The sequence below is a fragment of the Schistocerca gregaria genome, chromosome 4, assembly GCF_023897955.1.
Source record: "Schistocerca gregaria isolate iqSchGreg1 chromosome 4, iqSchGreg1.2, whole genome shotgun sequence".
Lineage (NCBI taxonomy): Eukaryota > Metazoa > Arthropoda > Insecta > Orthoptera > Acrididae > Schistocerca > Schistocerca gregaria.
The window spans coordinates 431,354,196-431,378,258 of NC_064923.1; the positions used below are offsets into that span (position 1 = coordinate 431,354,196).

The window sequence follows — 24,063 nt, forward strand, 5'->3', positions numbered from 1 at the left end:
GCAAAAGACTGTGGAGGATGTGGTCATACGAGACAGAGTTAAATAATGTAAACGGAATCTGAGGGAAAATTTTTGTTTTCGTTGCTGCTATGCTGACTGGATCTTGCAACAAAAGAAGCTCTTGTCCCGAAATTATTAACCATGAGTTGGTACTGAACTGGGCCATATCGCTATCTATCGTAATGCGCAAAATTTTCCCAAGTAGCCAGCTTAGGGCTGTCTTTTATAATGTCATACATCCCCTCACATAAGCATTGGTGTATAGCCGATAGGAGTATCCCCCAGTGTTCTCCTGTCACAACGTAAATAGCTGGCACATGTCTAATTAGTTATAGTGCATCTGTTTTTTGGAAACAGTCGTCCCATTTGGGGCTCCGGCGCGACAGTTGGCTTCATCCCATGGCACGTGAGGTGTCCGTTTCTTATGGGTGCTCTCGCCGACACTAATATACGGTGTTCCGAGGCGAAGGCCAAATAACGCTTGACGCGGCGCAGCCCCCCCCCCCCCCCCCCCCCCCCCTGAAGGCGCTGAGAGCAGCGCCACCTTGTTAGTTGGGTCCTCCGCCGCGTGAGGCGCTGCCAGTGTAGCGTCCCCTCCCGCCCGCCGCCAGCCAAGGACTGGGTGCTCGCTGGCTTCAGTTGCGAGTTCGGCCCCGAGGCGGAAGGCCGCCGTTAGTCGCCATGGTGCTTCAAGTTATAGACCTGGTCGCTGCGGCGCATGAAGCCTTCTACGCGGATAGTCCTACGTTCGAACATCCAGACACAGGTATGCTTCGTGTGATAGCAAAAAAAAAAATTTGCTTGTTAGCCTGATTCTTTCCGTAGTTTTGCGATTGGAATAGTGTGTTTCTCACGAGCTTGCTATGCCTCTGCAACAATGCTAGTTTAGCTTAACTTTTTTATTGTGATTAGTGTCTATGTGGTTGCATTTCGTTAGCAGTTTCATTACAACATCACATTTACAGAGATTATTGCAGAAGAATAAATTACAGAAGATAGCATACTGCTGCAAAATTACACGTCAAGTTTTCGGGCTCCTAAGATACGGGCTAGATGTTAAGAGAGAGGTTAGATGCGTGTTACGAAAAATCAACATTGTTTCTGCATGTTTTTTGCCAAAATGTAGGATACGTGTGAATGTTTCAGAAGCTTAAAGTCTGTATGTCATATATCCAGTACAGTAAGAGAACCATTCTTACAGGAATGGTTGTTACTTCGCCAATAGGTGGCAGCATTGAAGAATGCATTTCTGTTATGTGACAGGTGGCAGCATTGAAGAATGCATTTCTGTTGTGTGACAGGTGGCAGCATTGAAGAATGCATTTCTGTTGTGTGACAGGTGGCAGCATTGAAGATTGCATATCTATTGTGTGACAGGCGGTAGAATTGAAGAACGCATTTCTGTTGTGTGGCTAGTGGTTAACACTGACGAGTTCGGGTCTGTTGCGATACAGTTCACTAGTGCATTACTGATTTGAACTGGAACCGAAGGCAGTGGATCTATGTACTGCAGAGGTTTTAAAGAAGAAAACTGGAAAAGAAAAGCAAGAAGGAAACATACACTACTATACTATGTAAGTTGTTACTTGACCGCCTGTTGTCCGAAAGGACATACCTTAATTATATGATTCAAAAGCAGCTCGATGGTATTAGAAAATCCCTGTTTTCAGTTCATTCTGCTCTCCCTTTTTCGAATCTACATCACTTAGTCTGGATTCAAAGGGCTGAGTGTACAGACTACCGATTGTGAAAGAAAGCACGGATTAGAAGATTAGGTCGAGTTGCAGTTGGAAGGAATTGAACAGAGTAGGGTTTCATTCGAAAGGGATAACAACCACCCAATCCATTTTCATTGCGTAACAGTGCATGCTGAAGGAGCAACTGTCAGATAAAGATGTTATGTATTTGTTAACTGCGAAGACATAAGGAGCCGTGTTTGTTGTATGTTATGTTAAGGGATAAATATTGGGAATGGACAAATGTGTGGCTCTCGGTGCGATTATCCATTCCGCAGTACGTCCTTTGGTAGATGGGTGGAAGACAGAAGCCTGCTTGGTGAAAATTCATGTGATACAATACTAATAAAACCGGTGCTCTCGAACGTCTCGAGCGGATTGTTCAGGAAGAGTGCTGTTATTTTCTGAAGTCTGTGACAGTCCCAGAAAAAGTAAGCGATACGAACGGTGTGTTGTGAGGTAGGAGAAGAGCGGCAGCAGCAGTGGAGAAGGGAACAGGTGGCGGGCGCCGGGAACAAAGGTGAGCCAGCGGGCACTCGTAATTGTAGCAGTTGGCGCCGCACCTGCCCGCCTTGCCACGCGTCGCCTGCATCTGCCGCCCCGTGTCTCCGACTAACCGCCGGCCTGCAGTCATACACCACGGCGCCAGCTCGGTGCGCCGAGACCGCAACACTCGAATCGTGTCCGTTTGGTCGTTCCCGTTCCCGATAGTCGCTAGACATCTTTTGCGAGGTCTTCCTCCGTCCTTGGCGTCTCTAATGCTCTAACTGAAGGCGGGAGCTAATCTGTTTTAGTGTAACACCTCATCACTCACATGACCAAACACTTTTTTAAATTTCGCGTTTGAACGCTCATTGCCACAGAACTTCATTATCTAAAATTTTTTAAATATGTGTATAAACGGTTTCTTCCATGGAGTTAATTTTAAGTAGCATCGTGAAATAATAAATTAATGTGCAAGGTGGTCAGTATATTCTGCTGAAATTGGCTAATAATGCATATGCTTGTTGGTTTTTAATACAGATCAATTCGACATAATTGTAAGTCGGCTTTGACAAAGCCGTTTTTTGCTTCGGCATCGTGAAAATGTGCAACGTCAATATAATGATGCGTGTTAATGGAGAAACTGGTTGTCTCGTGACTATTACTGACGAAGCAGCCCGAGCAAGCTTCGATAACTTCTTATTATTGCACGTATTTTGCGTAATAATTGCAAATGTTCATTGCGCAGCGAATGGGAGATTTTTTCCCCGATTATGGTTTATAAAAGCAGCGAGCTGTCTCAGCCGCGAGTATGAAGTATGTCCTTTCACTTGAGTTGTTCAGCTATGAGCTAGAGACCACATGTGCAGAGCATGAGGATGTGTTAACTGATTAACCGAAATAAGAGAGCGAAAGGGCTATAATACAATTTAACAGTCAAGCCACGCATACCGCTAGTAAGACAAATTACGGTCGTAAACTGAATTGAGGAGTTTGTGCACTCGCACACAAATAGCAGCCTGTTTTTGTGCCTTAAAGTAAAACTACTCTCCTTAAGAAACGAGTACTGGATGATGTTGCTATACACCCCACACCCTAGTAATCATCAAGTTCCAAAATTGGAGAAATTCGGACTCGTGTGGAGGAGAACTGGGTGTTGCATTCACGATTTGAGATGTTCGTGGTTGTAACAAACTTTTTTTTTTTTTTGCAGCGTAATGGGCTTTTAGAGAATGGAATGCGAAACGGAACTGATAATGTTGATAGCTAAAAAACTACAACCTAACACCAACTAGCGAAGTTTTGAGATGGGTAAATACGTAATATTACAGATAAAGACGAAGGATGCAATTTGCTATTTGTCTTTGCAGCGTCATTCGCGAGTTGAAAATTAGTATCCAACAACTCCAGTGACCACTTACCTTACGTAATTGGTCTGGGGACCAACCTTCACGCAACTTACCGGCCATATTTTAGCAGGACGGAATACGTAAGACGGAGTAAAGAGTCCATTTCCCCTCTTTCATATTTGGGGCACGCGGAAGTCATCGGAGCAGTACTTTATTTTCCGGATGCGGCGCCACTCAGCATCGTCCATTACCTCCTCCTTCGGACCACACCCACTAGCCCTGACTACGTCAGCGGTATTTAGGCAGGCTCCAGGGAACAGCTTTTCTCAAATTGAATTAGCCTTAGGGAACAGCACCTAGCATTTCTATCAATGCTGTGATTTCTGACACTCCTGATTTAATGTCGTCCAATTTTATCATTAAAAACCACACTTAGGAAGAAAAATTAATCGCTGAGTAAGAGAAACTGAAAATTTTAGATTTTGAATCAGTTGTCACTAAAGGAAAGATAGCGTTCTGATTGATTCGTTACAGGTACAGTAGGTTATGTTTCGTTAATCGTATTGATAAACGAAAGCAAATCCGTTCACTTCATGTGGCGGCATTTCGATCGGTAAGGTCATATTACCACTTGAAGAAAGCGCATTAAAAAAGGAAATAAGCCGCAAGGCAAAATGTCAACGAGGAAATGGATTAGAGATTTGTGAAGTCTTAACATAAACATAATTGCAGTCCAGTTTCATAACGTTCCAACGCTGCAAATAATGGATGGAGAGGAATGCTACGCACCGTAATCCGGAAATTATACTTTGTCCTGGCATTCGTCACATCTTAACTGCCGCACCGAGCGAAAAGAAAGATGTCTCGGTGTAATTTATCAGAGAACGAGAGCTTAATTGTATCGGGCATTATCGTGAATAAACAGCGAGCAAGAGTAATACGAAAATAAAGCTATTGATTAATGGTACACTTGGTGTATGACAGTGTTGCAATTAAGATGGCAGACAATACGGTCAGAAGTGGCGGGACGTTTGCTACAGCGGTAACATGAGGGCCAGCTGACGCCACAGGGAGCAAGGCGAGTCAAGGTGAGGGCGGGCGCCCGCATGGGCCGTGAACTCGGGGGCCCGCATCTGCCGCCTCAGACTCGCGCTCTGACCACGTGCGCAGCACGCCGCCGACACACTAACCTTCCTACGAGACCAGACCGGCAGACGTCTCCTCCGTCCGTTCTGCGACAGCCTACACGTTTCTCGTGAAATACGCCCTCGTACGCAAGTGCTGTCTTGACATGTAATTGGCGCGAAATATTGATGGGCACTTTTGTTCCGAAAATGTCCGTGGCGTGTCACTTCGTTAAAAAAGGCATGTACTACGCTGACGCCAATATTTGGTCTCTAGAAGTGAACGTCTATCAGGCAGACAACTGTCGCGATGACTGAAATAGGAACCCTACTGTTCACTGCCGGGACATCTGATGGGTGCTGGTCGGCACGCAGTGGTGTTGGAAGGCCGCTCAGGATTTCAGTTGCCCATGTCACCAGAAATGGGGAACAAATCGACAAGCATCAGAACAGCAGTCCGAAGGTCACACTCGAAATACTTTCTCACCCCTTCCTACCTCCACAAAAATCCCATTACGCTGCAAAAAAGTAAGTTTGCTACAACCACGAGCATCTCAAATCGTGAATGCAGTCAACAAGGGCTTGCTGTTCTACTTTGAGAGCTAAAAAAAAAAAAATCAAGGCGTTTGGAAAAACGAAAGACACCGAGAATAAGGAAAAAGTTTAAAAATTCTGATGTACGTTCCAAGACGAGTCAACAAACATGTTGCAGTCATCATCTCGCGTGTAAGGATGGCAGTAAAATTACGAAATATTTTTGGTCTTATTCGAAGCTGTAACTGGCTCTCACGATAAGTGCCAGTGCACAAATCCAAAGATTCTGGGTTACATCGGCAGTCGGTTGTTTCACCTTTGGCAATGACTTAAAAAACGCTGCTTTAATACCTTGGTACGGCGTGCAGATCGAACTGTATATACTCCTGTAACTCTCTGCTTACGTCAGTGCGACCGACGGGAGTATGGTATGGCATACCACCTCGAAAAGGAGCGTGTCTAGCAAAGTACTGCGGCTTCACCTTCTTTTTACAGAGGTGGATAGATGGAAATCAGTCGGTGACCGAAATAGAATCTGAACTGAAACAGGCACAGTGTGCGTGCTCGGTGCCACTCACTTTATCACATTGCTTCACGGCTTGTTGCAATAATATCTGACGGGAAGGCTCTTTCTCGGTACCCTACCATCAGTCCATCACATTCGTGTAGGATCTGCTCAGCGCTATGTAAAATATGGCAGAACGTGATGCAAGCTATAAAAGTCATCGTTTCCTCTGAACCGATAAACACGACCGGGGAAAGTTTAGTGTGACGAAGTCTGACCGCCACTTCCATTTTAGTGTTAGTGATGGAAGAGTCTCGTTTCGGGGTGCGCGTGACTCTTCTTTCACACTGTAGGGGCGCTTTTCTGTGGCGAGCGGCCTCGTGCCAGAGAACGGCGTAAGCCAGCCGGCAGCAGCGGGCGGCCGCCATCTGTTGGCGGGCAGGTGCGCCTCCACCTGCCACCTCCCGGCCCTTTATTTGTTCCCTCTTAGCGCCGCCTCATCTCACCTCTTCGTCATCGTCATTACAAGACAACAAACTGTTTTGGCGAGCAGTCAAGTGATTTCCAGTTTCTAAGTGGTTCGACTGCCGAGGAGATGCCTGAATAGAATTACGAGCGGCAAAACGATTTGCTCTGTGACTAGGCGTACATTACACCAAACGAAAGACCGCCAGCAAAGAGAGTAATGAGAAATAAAGCTCCGAGGATTCGTACCGTCTCACCGAGCGAGGTGGCGCAGTGGTTATCACACTTGACTTCCATTCGGGAGGACGACGGTTCAAACACGCGTCTGGCCATCCAGACTTGGGTTTTCCGTGATTTCCTTAAAATCGCTCCAGATAAATGCTGGGATGGTTCCTTTGAAAGAGCACGGCCGTTTTCTGCTCCATCCTTCCCTAATCAGAGCTTGTGCTCCGTCTCTTATGACCTCGTTGTGGATGGGACGTTAAACACTAATCTCCTCCTCCTCGTACCGCCTCATTCTCCAGGCGAAACCGCCTTCATATCGTGCCCTTGTGTATTTGCCTGGGGAACTTGTACAAAATTTAGTCGTCACTGTGAGTGTGGTGTTGGCTCGGGCTCAACTGGCGCGCGTTCCCGAGTCGGCGCATCAAGTCGACGACCACCCCATCTTTCTCCAACTGTGATGGTGCTCCGCCTACGATCACTTTGACGGATTGCTAAACTCTAACTTACCTTCACTGATTATTTACTTTTCCAGAGAACTGCGCATAAGAGTCGGTGATCGGTGAGCTGCTTCAGTCTAGTCACGCCGCCGTCTCCCACATTATTATCCCCCCCCCCCCCCCCCCCTCTCAAGTTCTCATCAGATCAGTTGCTCCTTCGTGCCTCGGGGTATGTTGTATCAGCATATACCTTCTTTGAGGTACTTGTGCCACAAATTTCATTTTCCGGATTCGATTCAGTACCTATTCATTAGCTATCAATCTTCTGCAGAATGAACTAAATGTCAGAAAACCATTGTTGGAAATTGTCTATGTAGACTAGTGGTTTGGTCTCCCGGTTAGCACAGAACATTTGTGTTTGGAAGCAATGATCTTTACGTCAACTACCAGTCATATTTTTTGTTTTTAGCTGTGGTTTCTTTTTATCGCGTCAGTTAAATATCAGGATAATTCCTGCTAAAAGTCCAGGGACGACTTCAGCCCCCCTTCTTCTCCATTGTGAGTTCTTGTTCTGCCTCTAATGATACAGTCGTCAACGGAACGGTAAATCTCGAATATTCCTTCCTTCAAGGGTGCCTATACGATATTTTCCATGGGGGTGGGATGACCTGGGGATGTAGAGTATTTTTAGTATTTTGGAAGACGAATGGAGATTTGTACGTAGCCATAAAAGATTCTAGTTCCAGTTAAAATCCTGCGTAATAACGACTTTTCTTGCCCCCGGGTATGGGGTGCCCTTGTCGTTGTTCATTTCTCTAGAGGCCCATATTTTTACTGATCCCCTGCCAGCAAGTCCAGAGTATTATGTGCTTCTGCATTGAAAAGCAGTCCTCATTGTCACTAAGAATCATTTCTAAACACTGTAAATTCTGCCTTGTACGAGCGAGATGACGCAGTGGTTAAGATACTTAACTCGCGTCGTGGTTCCTCACACTCGTCCGGCAATCAACGTCTTTCTTTTCAATAATATTAACGGACACTGAAATTTGTAAAAAAATTCGAAGCAGTAACATGGAAAATTTTAATAGGTTTTGGCTTTAGTTAATTTATTTCAATTACGGTACTGAAACTAAAAGAATACTTATTTGAATTCTTAACTATTAATGATATTTCTATAACTACAAACAGAAATGTAAAATGGATCAAGAAGACATATCGCGAAAACCCTCTATAGTCGGGCTTGCCCCCCGCCCCCCCCCCCTGTCCCCCCCCCCCCCCCTGCCTCTGCAGTTTCCATGACTTGCAGATGACACCATCGATAATAGTTTTTTTGATTCCTTACAGCAACACATTAGTATAGCTATATCTTAGAGACACCCACATAAGGGTAGATAAGATTTTTTTCGTTTAATTTGGCTTAGCCTTCTCCATGTCACTTCCGTTCTATAGCGCCTCGTAATGCTCTGTTTTCGCAGCCTTCTATAATATATATTTTAGGTTCCATTTGAAGTGCTTGCTTATAGAGCCGCTCATTCGGTACTTACAAGCGTTCCTAATCTCCCGTCCCATTTTTCTGGCGTATTATACTGTACTGCCCTCCTGCGCTAACATGAACCACTAAAAATGTGCGACCGACTATTATTGGAAAAGATGTGGGTTTCGGATCACCGTCCGGTCATCCTTACCATGTTTTTCATGAATATCTCCAAGTGGCTCCAAGAATGAGAATTTATTAAACAAGGTTACCGACAATATTCTGTCTCTTTTTAATCCAACAGTGACGGGACGTTTAACATTTCTTCCAAAATTCTGCCCTTTTTACCTGTCGGTCAGTCCCAACGTTGAATAACTCGCTGACAGGAAACGAACATTTGTTCGTGACTCAAAGACTTCTCAGGCTGACTTCCTGTTGGACGAAGAGGATTCATACCACGCTATGAAAAAAATAGGTCACTGTTCGTGGTTTCGGGATCTCCATCTCCATTGACGTTTGTGCGGCTTTTTCGCCGCAGAATAAAATCCTTTCTTCCGCCAGGTCACTAACAGAGGTGAGGAAATTTGAAATATGCGTAGGAACTACAGCCTTATTGTGGCAATGGAAAGGTGGACATTTTCTTCTACTTGCCTTCCGGCGATGAAACGTTCAGCACCCTTGCAGGAATCGGAAATATAACTTACACACAACACTAAACAAATCTCTTATTAATTGCTTAGTTAATGTTGCGGTAACAATGTGAACATTTTGTCCACATTTTACGAATATCGCATCTTCAAATTATTGGGACCTTGTGCTAGCCTAAGATAAAGTTTGACGCGTCAGGTGTGGGCCTGGGTAAACATGTTTTAACCAGTTGGATACGATGCGAGCAACTGCTAGACAAGGGCACAGATCTCGCTGCGAACTGCGCTCCACTGCCATGTCTGGCTAACATCACAAGAAACTTACGAGAAAATATCAGTATTATTGCTCCCTTATAATACAAAATAATTTCTTTTGATGGTACTTGAACACTTCAATTTATCAATAGTGAAAGAGATGTAAGGCGTACACCAGTTAAAAACACAAATATATGGATGCGTGTTAAGGAAAGTCCGATTTTGTTATACTGAACTGCCAAAGTGCAATCCATTCGATAACTCTGCGTATTCCATGTTCCCTTTACAATTTTGTACCACCTTTCTCACAGGGAACGTTAAGTGTAGTCTGCGTTATCTGAGTAAGTGCACCAAAGTCACAGCTTCAGCAATATAACAATTATGAGTTCAGTAAAAAGGCGTAAAAACATGCGGTTTGCAACATTTACCTCTCTCTCTCGTGTAGAACAATAACACGTAAATGACGACGCATAGGGTCCTTGCTTCTAGGAGAGTATCATTCCTGTGCTTTTCTAGTGCCGCATCAGTCGATGTTAGGTGACTTTCAGCGCGTATCTCTGTCACAATAGCTCCTGTTTCCTTGCCAGCATCTAGCGAAGGGGAGCGTGGTAAGACACTGGCCTCGTATTCGAAAGGACGGCGTATCGAATCTCCGCCCGGTCATCCAGAATTATGTTTTCCGGTCTTTCGTAAATCGCTTAAGGCAAATGCCGGGATGGTTGACAAAACAGAGCTTGTCCCCCCGGCTCTAATGAAGTTGTCGTCGATCTTTAATCTTCCTTCCTTCCTTCCTTCCTTCCTTATTGACAGCAGGTGCAGTAGGGGACCCACAAGTAGCTTTTGTCGTGCGACCCTCCCCTCAAGTAGCCCTTGCGGCTGCGGCTGCGGCGTCGCCCACCTTATTGATCGCGTGCAGAAAGCAGCGGGCCACTGACACCTGTGGCGCAATAGCGCTCCTGCCTGAACGCGTGGAAAAGCTTAGCTTAATTCTAGCGAATCCACACTTTGCCTGTCGCTAGCAGACACGAATTTCTACGAAGCTGCTTTGTTGCTATCGCTGTTGTCGACAACTCCTGTCTAAAATAATGTAACAGTAGTTTGTTTTCCTTATTCCTGAAAGAAAAAGGTGTAATTACGATTAATTCAGTTACGAATAAAGTTTCATAGTCAATAATAATTCGTTTCGTCACTTAGTATACGTACAAAGCTTCTTGATACTGGAGAATATAGAACGTTTGACAAAAGGAAATTGACACGGTTTTACCGCAGGGGGAGAGCGTAATATTTTAATGCCCTACTAACAAGGATTGTTGAGGGGATTTTCCTCGCACACGCCTGCAGTTACTTAGAGCTATCCGAATTTTTAAACTCGCGCACTAGTCAAGTTCTAATCACTGCGCCCTGTCGTTGTGCTTCACAGCTAGCGAAGGAAAACGCCGACTGAATTAACTGTAAGCTCTGCCATTTGTAGATCTTAACAGTTTTCTTTGGCATAACCGCGCAGGTGGCGGGCTACTTGAGTATCTTGGTAAACCTGGAAATAGGACACTACCTTAAGGACGTTGTTTAAATGTGGCACAGGGATAATATTTCAAATCACACACTAAGTGCTAATGCTAGTATTTCCTATGCATGCACAGAGAGCGGACAAAAATATGGAAACGCGACAAATATGACACATTACCATGTCTAATACGGTGCAGGAAAACCGTTGGCGTTCAAAACTTCCAAATTAGCAAGTTCATGTAACGATGTTGCAGCCGATTAGCAATGACGCATCCTTCTCTCCAAAGTAGACGGCAAAGGCTCAACAATGTCGAGATGTGGTGACGGTGGTGGCTAGGGGACGTGCGACAGTTCACCCTCGTGCTCACAAAACCAGTTCTGGACGATGAGAGTTGTGATAACGGGGCTCCTGTCGTTCCAAAACACGGCAAACTTCGAATCGTGGGATAGATCTGATCAACTAAAACGGTCTCGCAACCCTTGGCAGTAACTATACCTTACAGAGTAACCGTGTGACCCATGGAATACCACGATATGGCGCTGCGTAAATCGGCACCCAACCCCAGCCATGTTTCACTCTTGGGAAGTAACCTCGCCGGAAGTCGGACCAAATGACATTCCTCCATTGTTCCATAGTCCCCTTTTGACGGTCTGTCACGACCACTGAACACACACTTTCGTCCGCTTTGTGACTTAGCAGATGATGTTCGTGTTTCCCTGTGTGCGGTAAAATCTGCTATATGGTGCCTCTTCAAACACAGAACATTTCGGCTACCTCAGTTACGGAATCGTCCACCATTCAAGCACCAGCAATTTGCCCACGTTCGAATCCATTCACCTCGGACGTAATGGACTCACAACTACACAGAACACTCTTCAGACCACAACTGACATTTGCAACACATAGATCGAGCGGTTCTAGGCGCTTCAGTCCGGAACCGCGCGACCGCTACGGTCGCAGGCTCGAATCCTGCCTCGGGCATGGATGTGTGTGATGTCCTTAGGTTAGTTAGGTTTAAGTTGTTCTAAGTTCTAGGCGACTGATGATCTCAGAAGTTAAGTCGCATAGTGCTCAGAGCCATTGGAACCATTTTGCAACGTATTGAGGGCATTGCACAGGCTCGTTGTCAAATAAAACTGCGCAACCTGCCGGGTTAGCTAGCATTGCATTTACTCGTAAGTTTATGCACGCATTTGTCGCGATGTTTTGGTATTTTTGTACTACTCCTGTACTTCCACCAGTTCAACGACGTAGGCGCCTGTTCGTGCTCCAGTACGACTGCTTATCGATGTAGCTTTAGGATCCGCCAGCACGCAATTAGGATACTTGCTGCATCGAGGGACTTGTAAGAAGACGTCTATCCGCATCTCGGCCCCTCACTTAGAAGAGCATGTACAAACTTGGGCAGAAGAATCCTCCGAGCATTTGAAGAGTGCGCGCAAGAATTTCCATTGTCGTTTTAAACTGGTCTCAACCTTACGTCTACTTTTTATGAGTATTTTGAGAAGAGTACACACGGATTATTACCTTAGGGTAAATGGTATCGGCTGTAGTTTTTTACAAAAACTGGTAAGGCTAAAGAAAGACAGGTATCAACACAGATAAAAAAATGTGCAATTGCAAAATCGTAAAATGGGGGATTACACTCACTGAAGTGTTTCGTGCAGGTTTAAATGGTATAGTAGGATTAAAAATAGCTTGCGAACAATATTAGCTGGAAATGAAGCTCGTTATTAGGTACTTTTTTGTCATCCCTCTGTCAGTTTTGCAATTAAAAATGTAACAGTTTTGTTTAGCTTAACATTGCTAGAGTCGTACAACATTGCTTACCGACGTGTTGCGGAGAGTGGCCGAGAGAAAACCACGGGTCTGCTGTGAGTTGCGGGGTCGGTGTGTATTGGTGTACTGAGCAGATGTGAGCCTGTCTGTAGGTAGTCTGCTCGCGACGATGGGCGTCGGCGCCCTTTGTCCGCTGTAGCCGGAAGCCGCACGGCGTCGCGGCGCCTGTCTGCATTCGGGAACAGCCGGCGTTCATGGAGAACACACACTATTTTAAAAAGCCAACAAATCCACAATTCTGAATATATGGCAGTGGCATTTTGTACCATCCTTTACGTGAAATTGACACTTTACTGTTACGCTGTACACCTTTTTCTCAGAAACTATGTGAGAGATTTCTACAAATTTTCTCTATTTAATCTCTTTGCATGTAGTAAGCTTCTGTAATGAGGTTTTTTTGAACATATCTAATAGAGGTATTGTAAAAATTTTTAATTATAGTTCTGTAAGTATAATATAAAATTCATGCAAAATTACTAGCACTTCGCCCCATATCTCAGCTTACACTCAGAATTTCAAAATTTGCTATTGAGGCAACATCCATGTGAGAAAAACGTATATAAACTTCAAAAACTTATTTTTAGAAAATATAATTTAAAGTTCAACCCAACGTTATTTTCTTTTGCCACCTCTTCAGAAGGCCCCAGATTTGTACTCAGCGCCCTCTTTAAGGCTTCTCTTCTGGTTTCTTGTTTTCTGCCTTCTCTCCTTTACCAGGTCTACAACTGACTTCTCAGCCCCACAGAGGCGCTGTAAATCTATTTTTCTCAAGGTGTATTGAGTGAAATTTTGCATCTTATAGCCCATTCTTTCTGATACCTTCAGCCACCCCAGGGTCCCATCATTAAATATAAGAACTGCACCGTAAGTTCTAATTCTGGCAACTGTAGCAAATTAAAATGTGGTTTTAGGGCATCGCTTCCATGCGAGACACATTTGGATTCTGAATTTTGCAACGAACACACAGTTTTTAGAAGTTCAGATTCGTCCAGAAACCTGTACGTGGGGCTGACAACATCCAGGATAAAATTTGGAAGGCTTTCCTAGTGAATGTAGGGACTGTTATCCTTCTGAGACTGTAAACATTAACAGCAGCTAATATGGCACAGATGATGAATAGGATGTTCATCTCTTGTCACCATATGGAAATATGTAGCCCGTACTGCACTTTCCATGTTACATACACTGAGTAGTTCTGTCTGATAGCTTTCCCATAACAACTTGAAGATTGTCTATCATCTTCTTTACGAGTGTGTTTTGTCCACCAATATCCTTTCCATCTTCCAACATCTTGCCCTTCTTGTCACTAACAAATCAGAGATGATCCATAAAGCCAAAGAGTACATATTACGGCCTTCTAGATAAATCTGTAAGCTTGCTTTCAAGTAATCAACAGAATCGTTGTTCGCTGAGCTAACACTGAAGTGTTGTTTCAAAAAGTGGGCGTGGTAGGTAGGTTGCGTCACACATCTCATTATTTTTCAGGCACTTCGGATGCGATTTCTTCATTGAAACTTTGAGATCTTGTTGTCCACGAGTGCTACTAATAAATAAATAAAAATTGAAGATTGACATTTTCACTCAGTTTCATGACACTTTCTAGACGAGCTATGCCCATAAACAACATATCTCTTGAACAATGAGTCGTAAAATGATGTAATTTGGAGGTCCAAGTAGTAGTATATGTGGAAACTGTTTGTAAACTGTGTTGCAGGTAATTTCATACTTTGAGACTCAGGCTGGCTTCGTCTCAGAAAAATTAACTGAAAACAAATAATCTGCATGAGACACATCCTGTTGGATTGTGTGCTACACTTTTATAGTACAGGCATGCGTAGATATACTGGCGCCACAGTTAATTTACTGATTCGACGAATCACTTACCGCAGCAGAACAATGTACTTACATGAGGGATTCGACGAGAAATGCGAAGCCTTCTACATTTGAACGCGTCTCTGGTTTATCTCGCGTAACATGCAACAGTTTTGTGCAGTGGTTAGAGCAGCATAAAGTCGATGGACACGTGCGAATAACTGTAACAGCCAGGGGACTGGAGCGACTACCAGTTTCGCGGTTTTGCGAGAATAGATTTTTATGTTGCAGCAATGTATACGATTACGCAAAACTGTTAGTTAAAGACAATTTCAATTTTGGGTACTTGAAATATTTTAAGATCTGTGTGTAATTTATGCTGTTCTCAAGTGTTCCTCGCGCGAAGTGTGAGACAAGAGTCTCATTTCCATTAGCAAAACTCGTCTCGTCTCTCATCTATCAGCAATCCCTTCGGAAGCACCGGATTAAATGTTTGAAAAATGATCCTTTGTCTAATGATTGCAATATGATCAGCTTGTATACTGCCCAACCCTGTTCCTGAAGAATGTGATAGATCTGTCAGTGTACAGTGCCACATGCCCACTCCCAAACAAAATCTTTAGTTTAAAAGCTACCTTAAGCGCAAAAAAGTTTATTTCACACAATAAATATCACTGGAATAGCGGACTCACGCTAGCAGAACGGGCGTTTTCTTTGTAACGAGCCACGCTGATGAATCACGTTTGCAGAATGTTTCACTCACGCAAAACCTTAATGCAGGTCACACCAAGTGCTAAGAAGGTTTGGGTTATCTGCGCGTCATAAAACCAATTACCACACAGGCAATTTATTTTTCTGAAGTGATAAAAAGTTTTCCTCAACCTCGACATCAAAACGGAATGCTGCATGTTGCCGCAGTAATATCAAATGATAAATATGTGTAATTCAGTCAGAAATGAAATGTACCGGCAGCTACTTCTTTGCACGTTATCTCGTAACAGAAGCATGGAGTTGTTCACTTATTTCCACGCTATCCAAACAGAAAGAACCATTGTCATGATTTACATCGAAATCTTGTAGGGCCTTCAAGAGATTAGGGCCCACCAACTACTCTCTCGAAGCATAGTATCCACAACATCGCGACTCATAATGTGACCTAGGGTCGAATGACATTACTGATGCAAAGTGCCTGCAATCAAAAGAAACTGCTAACTCCATGCTTATATCCACCATACACGTTAGAAATTTTGTTCCAGATCTTGTTTTATCCGGAACATATACTGATTATTCACGACTTGGTGAGCAGTTGTAGTAGTCAGAAAGAGTGACTGTACTCACAGGATATCTTGTTTGTTCCTCTTTTGATATACAGGAATTGCCAAACCAGAATTACAGTGATGTACGTTGATCAAGGTGAGGAGTAGTTTTCTATTTCTTACAACTCTAATACAGCGATGGAAACTGTCATTTGGCCGGGAGACGCATTAAAACGACAGACTTTAAGTTGCGGAGCAGCATATTTGCTTTTTTGACTGGGAAAGAGAATACAAAACACCTCATAAATTCAATGACGATTTATTTTTCTGTAGAACGATCCTACTGACAACCACTTAATTAAAACTGCAGTTTCATCGGCCCGAAGAACAGCTTAGCAAACCGATCGAAGCTCAACTCCTTGCTTTGTAGTTATTTAGTTTTCCCGAATGGCGCAGCCTAACACTCGACAGGATCTTAATCAAGCTGCCGAAGGCTAATATACCGTTACCTTACGGAGGAGTAAAATGAGAAAGTGCGCCTTCCTCAGTACGTAAGTCTGTCAGCACAAAAGACGCGCGCTATGGTAATAAATCCTACATCGGATTCTATTTGAGGCATGAACTTAGCAGGCATAAGATGAACTCCCTTTGGTAACGATAAATACATACATTCTCTGTAAGACACTGTTCAGCGCGTGACATTTTGTAGAGCACGCAGGGAACTTATCCATTTAAGAATTCAACAAGGACAAAACCGTTTACCTGGCGGCGGTACAAAGTCTTTAAATCTATGTAGTCACAGACTCAAGTCTGTAGCAGTTTCTCCTTGTACAGGGAGAATCTCGTTTCTTTCTTATGTTTTCCCTCTGTTGATTGCTTAGTAATGGCTCAAATTACTAAGTGGTTGTGACGCGTCTTCGAATCCTTTCGGTCTCTTTACACTCATCCCGTAAGGTTCATACACTAGCTATAATATACGTCGAGAAGGATCACATGATATCATTGCACATAAGACGAGGTGCGGTATTACCTCGTGTACTACCCAATATTTCTCGTAGACAAGTAATTATGCCCTTTAATTAGGTAAAGACACTGCGCAGAGGCGACGCAACCGTTTCGCAGAATTCGACGACGCGATCCCTACTTGGTTTCCTTTGTTCTGTGCTGTGTGAGTTGTCTTCACAAGAAACTTTTGCTTTAGGTGAGGCGGATGCGAGGAAGGCATGAGGTCGCGCGGCTGTGGAACTTCGCCGGTCGGAGGCCGTTCCAGGCGAGCGCGCGCTAGTCCCCGCCTTCCACTCCGCCGTCTGTTTACACTTTCCCGCCCGAGCTGTTGTCCGGTCGGGCGGGGCAGGACGCTATTGGGGGGAGGCGTGACACTGCCAGCCAATTGGCGCGCCGTGGGCTCCGCCCTGGCCTCCATTGGCCGCCGCTGTTGCGTAGCCACGCCTCCCGCTGTCCCACCCGGCCGCGGGTCCAGGGAACAATGGGCTGGACACGAGGTGGGCGCAGTCGGCCGCCCGTGTGCCATTAATCTGGCCACTGATGCGGCCAGTTTTAATTAACATCGCTCGGCCACTAACGAGCAACCGGCACACAATGAGCGGTCGCATTGAGCCGATACACTGAAACTGTGCGCTCTCCAAATAGGGTCACTCATTAGCGGGTAAGCTTACCTCCGCTGATTAGATAATTGCGACAATGGTCTCCACGAAGTTGTATCGGATTACGCTACATGCGTGCTAAACTAGGGTCTGTAATTTCGTTTGCCCATTTCACTGCACGACGCTTAGTCCGTGTACGTTGTTATCCTATTATACTATATACACACATTTTCGTTGCCATAGGCTGTAACTGTCACACTAATTCGAGTTAACGTAACTGTAACTGAATAAATGTGGATGTGGAGCCACAACATATACTTCTCTTCTTAGTTTCCACAGTTGGTTTTATATTCCGATGATACTTTAAAAATACTGCAATCGGGAAAAAAGAATGTCTATTGTCAGCGAAGCTATAACTAATTCTCGTGCCTACAAAGATGTATGTCGCATGTTCACAAACCGACACATCCTACAATGTTATTACAGACACAAGCTGAATTTTCGCTTGCGTGTAGGCAGCTGTATGTTGCGAAGGTGAAAGACGACTCTAACGAGTCCCACGTCGTTTAGAGCGGTAGGCCTCTGATTAAATTTATATCATTGCTTTAGTGTGTCACCCACGTCGAAAGTTCGCGGAGGATATTAGCTCATGGAAGGTCTCTGGCAGTCACAAGCTTGCCCATATACTAATTTTAGCTTTCACCAGGTCGACTTGCTGATTCTTCGACAGAAGAGATGAGCGTCTGATAAACGACCAGTTTTCCTTTTCGTAAATCACTTGTCTTGCTTTTTGCAGCACACTGATCCACAAGTCTCATACGTCAACTGTACAGGTGAGCTGACTGTCATTCGGGTGTCTTATCACCCAGTTTACCACATAATTTCGAAATTTGCAGCAGCTTTAGACCATTCTTCGTTAAATAGTAAACTCTGCGAGTCGCTACGCATTCTAGCGAACTTCAGACTCTCAGCCCATCTCCTTGTTGGTCTTAGTACACCATAAATTCTGTTCGGGGCAGTACACGATCTTGGAAGCCACACGAGACATTTAAAGGCTCAAGAAATTACCTGTGCCGCTTGTCGACTTCAGCACGCCACATCATATAAGACTTTAAGGACAATACTAATGAGCGATATGAAATAGGACGATCATGCAGAATTCAAAGCCATTATTGGTGAAAGCAAATGGAAGACCAAATTTGTTGGAAGGGTTCTGGGAAAATACGACTGATCTGTAATAGAGATCGCATACGAGACGCTGGTGTGACGTATTGTGGAGTTCTGTTCCACCGTTGGTGTCCTCATCGAGTAGGCACGACAACGTACATCAAAAGATCAGAGAGACGCGCTGCTAGGATTGTAATACGTTGGTATGATCCATACGAATGTGTAACAGAAAAGTTGAGGAACTTAAAACGTGGATTCTTGAAAGCAATGCAAAGTAGTTCTCGCAAAACCCAGTAAATTTACAGGACATTTATTCAAATAAGACTGTGCGACCGCTATGCTGCTACGAGCATATGTCTTGCGTAGGGACCCTCAGTATACACTACACGATTAAAAGTATCTGGACATTAGTATGGGGTGTGTCCAGCCTTCAACTTTATGGCGGCTTGAACTCAGCCAAGGACACTTTCAGTGAGGTGTCTGAATGTTTGTGGAGAAGTGACAGCCCATTCTTCATCACGAATGAGACCAGGTAATGCAGTGGCTTTGGACGCTGGGGTTCGGAGAGAAATCGACGTTCCAACTCATCCCAAACGTAGTGGGTTCAGCGCGTGATTCTGGGCAGGCCAGCCCATTAAAGGAATGTTATTATCCACAAACAAGTGTCTCACAGACGGTGCTTCATGACAGGGTGCATTATCATGCTGATAACTATCATAGACTCGGAATAGTTCCTCTACTGACCGCAGTACATAATGCTGTGAAATGGTGCTCATATTCTTCCGCATTTAGCGTGCACTATGAGAGGACAACGTCATAACCTCAAAAATATACCATTACATCGCATCCTTCGTACTTCTCCGCTAGTACTACACGTGAAGGAAGGAAGGAAGGTGAAGTTTTCGAAGCACTCTCCAAACCCAAACCCCTCCATCGGACTGCTGCAGGGTATAGCGTCATTCATCACGCCAAGTACCTCTTTCCAGTCATTCACTGTCCAGCGGCGTCCCTCACATCAAGCGTCGTTTAGCATAGACTATAGAACTGTGTGGCTGTAGAGGGGCTGACATGCCATTCTTTTTAACTGCCTTCGGACAGTCATTCGGCTCGGTGGGAGTGATTGCTTTCGCCGATTTGATGCGATTTTTTACAACCACGTTTCGCAACGCTCAGCGGTCCTTCTACGTCAGTCGATGAGGTTTGCCTGGTGTTGGTTTAACCGTGGCTGGTTACATTTCACAACCACATCAACAACAGTCTACTTAAACGGCTTTAGAAGGGTTGAGATGTCCCTGATGGGTTTGTTACTCAGATCCACGTTCGGAAACACTGAGCTCTCCTGATCGACCCATTCTGCTTTTCCTGCTTCTCTGCTGACAACACAAAACTCCCCTCCCCGCCCCCATCCTTTTGTCCTGGCGTCCACCTCCTGTGACATCTGGTTCTCAGTTCCAAATTACATAGGTGTGTCCGGATACTTTGATAAGATAGTGTAAGAGAAGAGAGAATAGGGCACGTACAGAGACGATATTTTTTCCCTTGCTCATCACGGGAATAGAACAAATAAAATCGATAATAATGATACACTGTGCCTTGCACCGACGGTAGTTTTCAGAATATGTAGACGTACAGTCCTCCGGTATGATCTCGATGCTGCCGCACAGTTCTCTGTCGCCAGCCAGAACGACATTCCCCTTGGTTGATTTGGAGATCTCTCTGCAGCGTCCTACAGCAAAATTCTGAAGGTGTTATCCGTGGAAGGTCCCTTGATGATGCTGAAAAAGTGTAGGCTATTTGTCGGCACAGAGATTTGCCACCGGTCTATACCTCATTCTTGTCACGTGAGGAAAAACCGACATGAGGTGTGAGGAGCACAGCGAGCGCGTTGTGAGCAGTTTCACATTGCTTCCAGACTTCGGCACCGATAAAGTCACTCCCTCACAGTTTTTGGCTCAAGTGCGGAGACCAATCTGGCTCTCTTGTTAGAGCATCCAGTCCGCGTGTAACAGCTTCCCGGCCGAACACAAGGAATAATGAAATTTGTGCAACTGTCTTGACAGCGGAAGCTCAAAAGCAAACGTCATCTCGACAGTTCCATTCTGTAACTAGGTGTTTGATGTGATGCAGTATATGTCTGGCCCTCGGCTTTCCGCGTTTGCAGTAAGACACGCGCGTTACAGAGCAGTATTACGCGGCGCCGGTGTTACGAAACGCGCAATTAATGGTGGCAGGCGGAGCGAGGAGGCAGCCGGGAGAAAGCCGCATGTGGGCGCGCGCCTCGCTGCCCATATGGAACGCCGAGCGACCACCGAACTTGGCCGCACCGAGGCAGTGTTTCCCAGTTTGCCAAATATACGTTGTATGTACTCAGAATTCTCTAATTTTGGACTCATCTTTGGCCACGTTTGAAGCAGACAGTACAAGAATGTTACGAAGCAATACGTTCTCGTTGGCTAAAGGATAAATAGTGCATGCTTTTTTAACGCTTTGAAACTTGTAAATATCTTCTTGCACACGAGTACATAACATCTGGGATTTCTTACCATAGGATTAGACGCTAAAACATTGTGTGGGGTGGTGAGAACAAGCATGGAGTGGAAATATCTATGGAGTGAGCAGTCGGATACGCAAAGTACATTGCCACCCACGTCACGTGACTGTCACCTGTGAAAAGTAAGTGTTCCTTCTTTCAAGTATTTCGATTTTCACCCATAGCATTGAAGGTGATCTTAAAGTTTCATGTGAACAACGGTGCTATACCAAGAGTCACGTGGCATTTCTCGTTTGAAGTTGGCGACACCGCAGTACGCTGCCACTCCATGCTCCTACTCTGTGGGCACAACGGGAAAAAGTAAAAATATTGCAGTTTTCTATTCGTTGTTTATTGATTTAGAATCTCACTCTTATAGTTAAGAATATGCAGATGTGTGTAATCATTCAATACCACTCTTTTTAAACATTATTTTTTTAAATGTAGCTTTATGGATATGCCAGAACACCGAGCGACAAAACGTGATGAACTTATATTTTATGTATATTTATTTTTTCCATGGGTTTTTCTCGTATTAGTAATTAAAGTCCGAATTTTCCCAACTGTTGAAATCGGCCTTTTTTAACGCTGCGAAGACCATTGTAGTAAGGAATGCTTACAAGATGTTTTCAACATGGACAATGGAGCGCGAAGAACTTATTTAACTAATTGGACGTCTTATAACCGATTGTCCGTATACGAGCGATAATGTTTCCGTGAAGTGAGCAGTGGCGAGGTCCTATAGTTACTTGTTTGCCGCTCTGTAAGCAGGTCACCGCGCCCAGCTTAGAAGTGCAAGCAGTGGACACGGATTATTTACATGACGCTAATTGTGAAGACTTAACGCGCGTAAGCTGCCATAGGTCTTAGCACTTTACATTGCCGACTTACTCTTTACGGAACACCACATTATTTTGCACTACAAGTTCAGGGCCCTCATTCTTGAAGGTTACGCGTCTATTATTCTCGTGAGTTTCCTACAGCAGGTTACTCTCAGTTGCAAAATTCAGGGATCTTCTCACTTGTAAGCGAAATTTTTCTGCAACAGCAAAAGTTTCCAAGCGGCTGATGCCGTGCGGGCGATATTATCTTTGTAACGTACACTCATCGATTGGTACATTACTCTTTACATAATGTCTATGTTTTGGCTTTTTATCAAAGAAAACCTGATTGAGAGTAAACTCAGCATTTGAACAACCCAAATGAGACTAGTAAAATATTTAGTAATTGGATAATTGTAAAATAAATTTAATTGTCTCAAAACATTGCAAATTATGCAAAAGTATATAGTTAGGGGTTTGCGAGAAAAGTGTGTTTTATTACAAGTTCCATAACTACGGGAAGAGTCTGAAAATTGTTGGTGTGCAGTCTTATTGTGGAAATCCTCGTTTTGTATCAGTAATATATTTTCACTGTTGGATACGGCAATGTTGCATTTTACTAGACTGCATCGTTCTCCCAAAGTATATGATTTGATCTGTTCAGCACTAGGTGTTATTTGTCTAGATAGGACTTGGCGCGGCAGGGACGACGAAATCGCGAGAGATCAGCCGCTTAATCGGGCTATAATTTTAGGCGGACTTTCACACCCGTTGAGCCAAATGCCATCATAGTTTCTTTTTTCCGTCTTAAATACCCAATCTCCTTACAATTCCAAAACATACACCCCATTGATGGAATAAGATACTTTGGCAGTAAAGCCTAACAGGGTGCTTTCGTCACCAAGAAGTAGTAGGATTAAGTAGATAGGAAGAGTTTGGAATACACCTCTAGCAAAAGATGGAAAATCGTGGGCAGTCAGCGTTACATGGTTTATCTCCTAATAGTTCTTTTGTAGTTTGAAGTACAAATGGCAGACAGGAAATTCAGATATCTGACTTAATAACGAAGGAAGCATTTAAAGTAAAATTTGTACGTTTCTTTTCTGAGTGTATCTCGCCTATCGGGCATTTTTAGCATTTAGATATTGATGAAGGCTTTTGATTGACGAGAGTGGAAGCGTTATATAGTTCCAAGAAACTTACCTGTGAGAGCGTTCAGTAAAATCATTGCGAAGGACATCTGATTTCACAGTAGGATGTAAAAAGATATTACCGGGCTGGCGCAGGTCACACGAGAATCACACAGAGTAGGAATATCTATGGAATGAGCATTGAGATGAGCAGATAAAGATTTTTTTATTTTCAACCTACACTGCCCTGTAGGTCACGTGGTGACTTGGTATTTCCCCATGAAATTTACTGTTGCTTCTTTCACGTATTGCTATTTACATCAACCATTGCTGTTACTAATAAATAAATGTGTAAAAATAGGATACTTACAATACTGAAGTTGGTTTTAGAGCAAAATGTAAACAGAGTGAGGCGATTTCGATCTATTATCGGCGACAAGAGTAAATCTGTGTGTTGACTCCTACTGTATAACCAATCATAACGATAGAATTTGAAAAGCATGACACCAACAAAAACCTATCTAGACGTACACTCCGCAAATAACGTCTGCAACATACGTGCAGTCGTTTGTCTTCTCGCAGCACGCGTGAATGAACGGGGAAACGACAACGATACGAGGTACAATTCGCCTTATGTGCGTTAGTGGCACACGACAATGGCATCGCCGAGGAAAGCGTTCGTTTACATTTGGAGGGGAAAATGTAGCGACGTTACTGGCGGGATGACAAGCTGGCCGCAAGTGCAGTTGTGGTGAACGCCGGTGTTGTGTTGTGTGCAGGCGGGTACAGCCACCTGAGGTCGCCGGCGGTGCCGCCGCGCGACGCAGACTGCGGCCGCGACGAGCCGACGCCGCCGCCCGCCTTCATACACCTCCGCCCGCCCGCCGGATACCACATCAAAGACGGTGAGTGTTGCGGCCGCCACCTTGTTTCTCACTTCCAGCTCATTACTGCTCGCTTGCGCTTCCGATTAGGTCCCCTTCGTCTTCCGGAAATCGAGAAACCGTCGGCGGTTCTGGTCATACTACCGCAGTGTGACACCTTCACCACTCAGCCAGGGACAGTGACAATATACAACAAGCTAAAAGATATTGATCTCAAAAGTTTTGAACGTAGCTCGTAACACGCTCTGTTATTTTACGTCAGTTCGATTCCTCAGTTGC

At 44.4% G+C, this 24,063-nt stretch overlaps 1 protein-coding gene across 5 annotated transcripts in view; it reads left to right on the plus strand.

Moving 5' to 3' along the window:
- LOC126268147 (ETS-like protein pointed) overlaps positions 1-24,063 on the plus strand; it is a 739,728-nt gene that overhangs the window by 703,736 nt on the left and 11,929 nt on the right. For all 5 annotated transcript variants that reach the window (XM_049973680.1, XM_049973679.1, XM_049973681.1 and 2 more), the window contains one exon: positions 23,680-23,805. In XM_049973680.1, the coding sequence (XP_049829637.1) occupies positions 23,680-23,805 (126 nt within the window). The remainder of the gene's footprint in view (positions 1-23,679; positions 23,806-24,063) is intronic.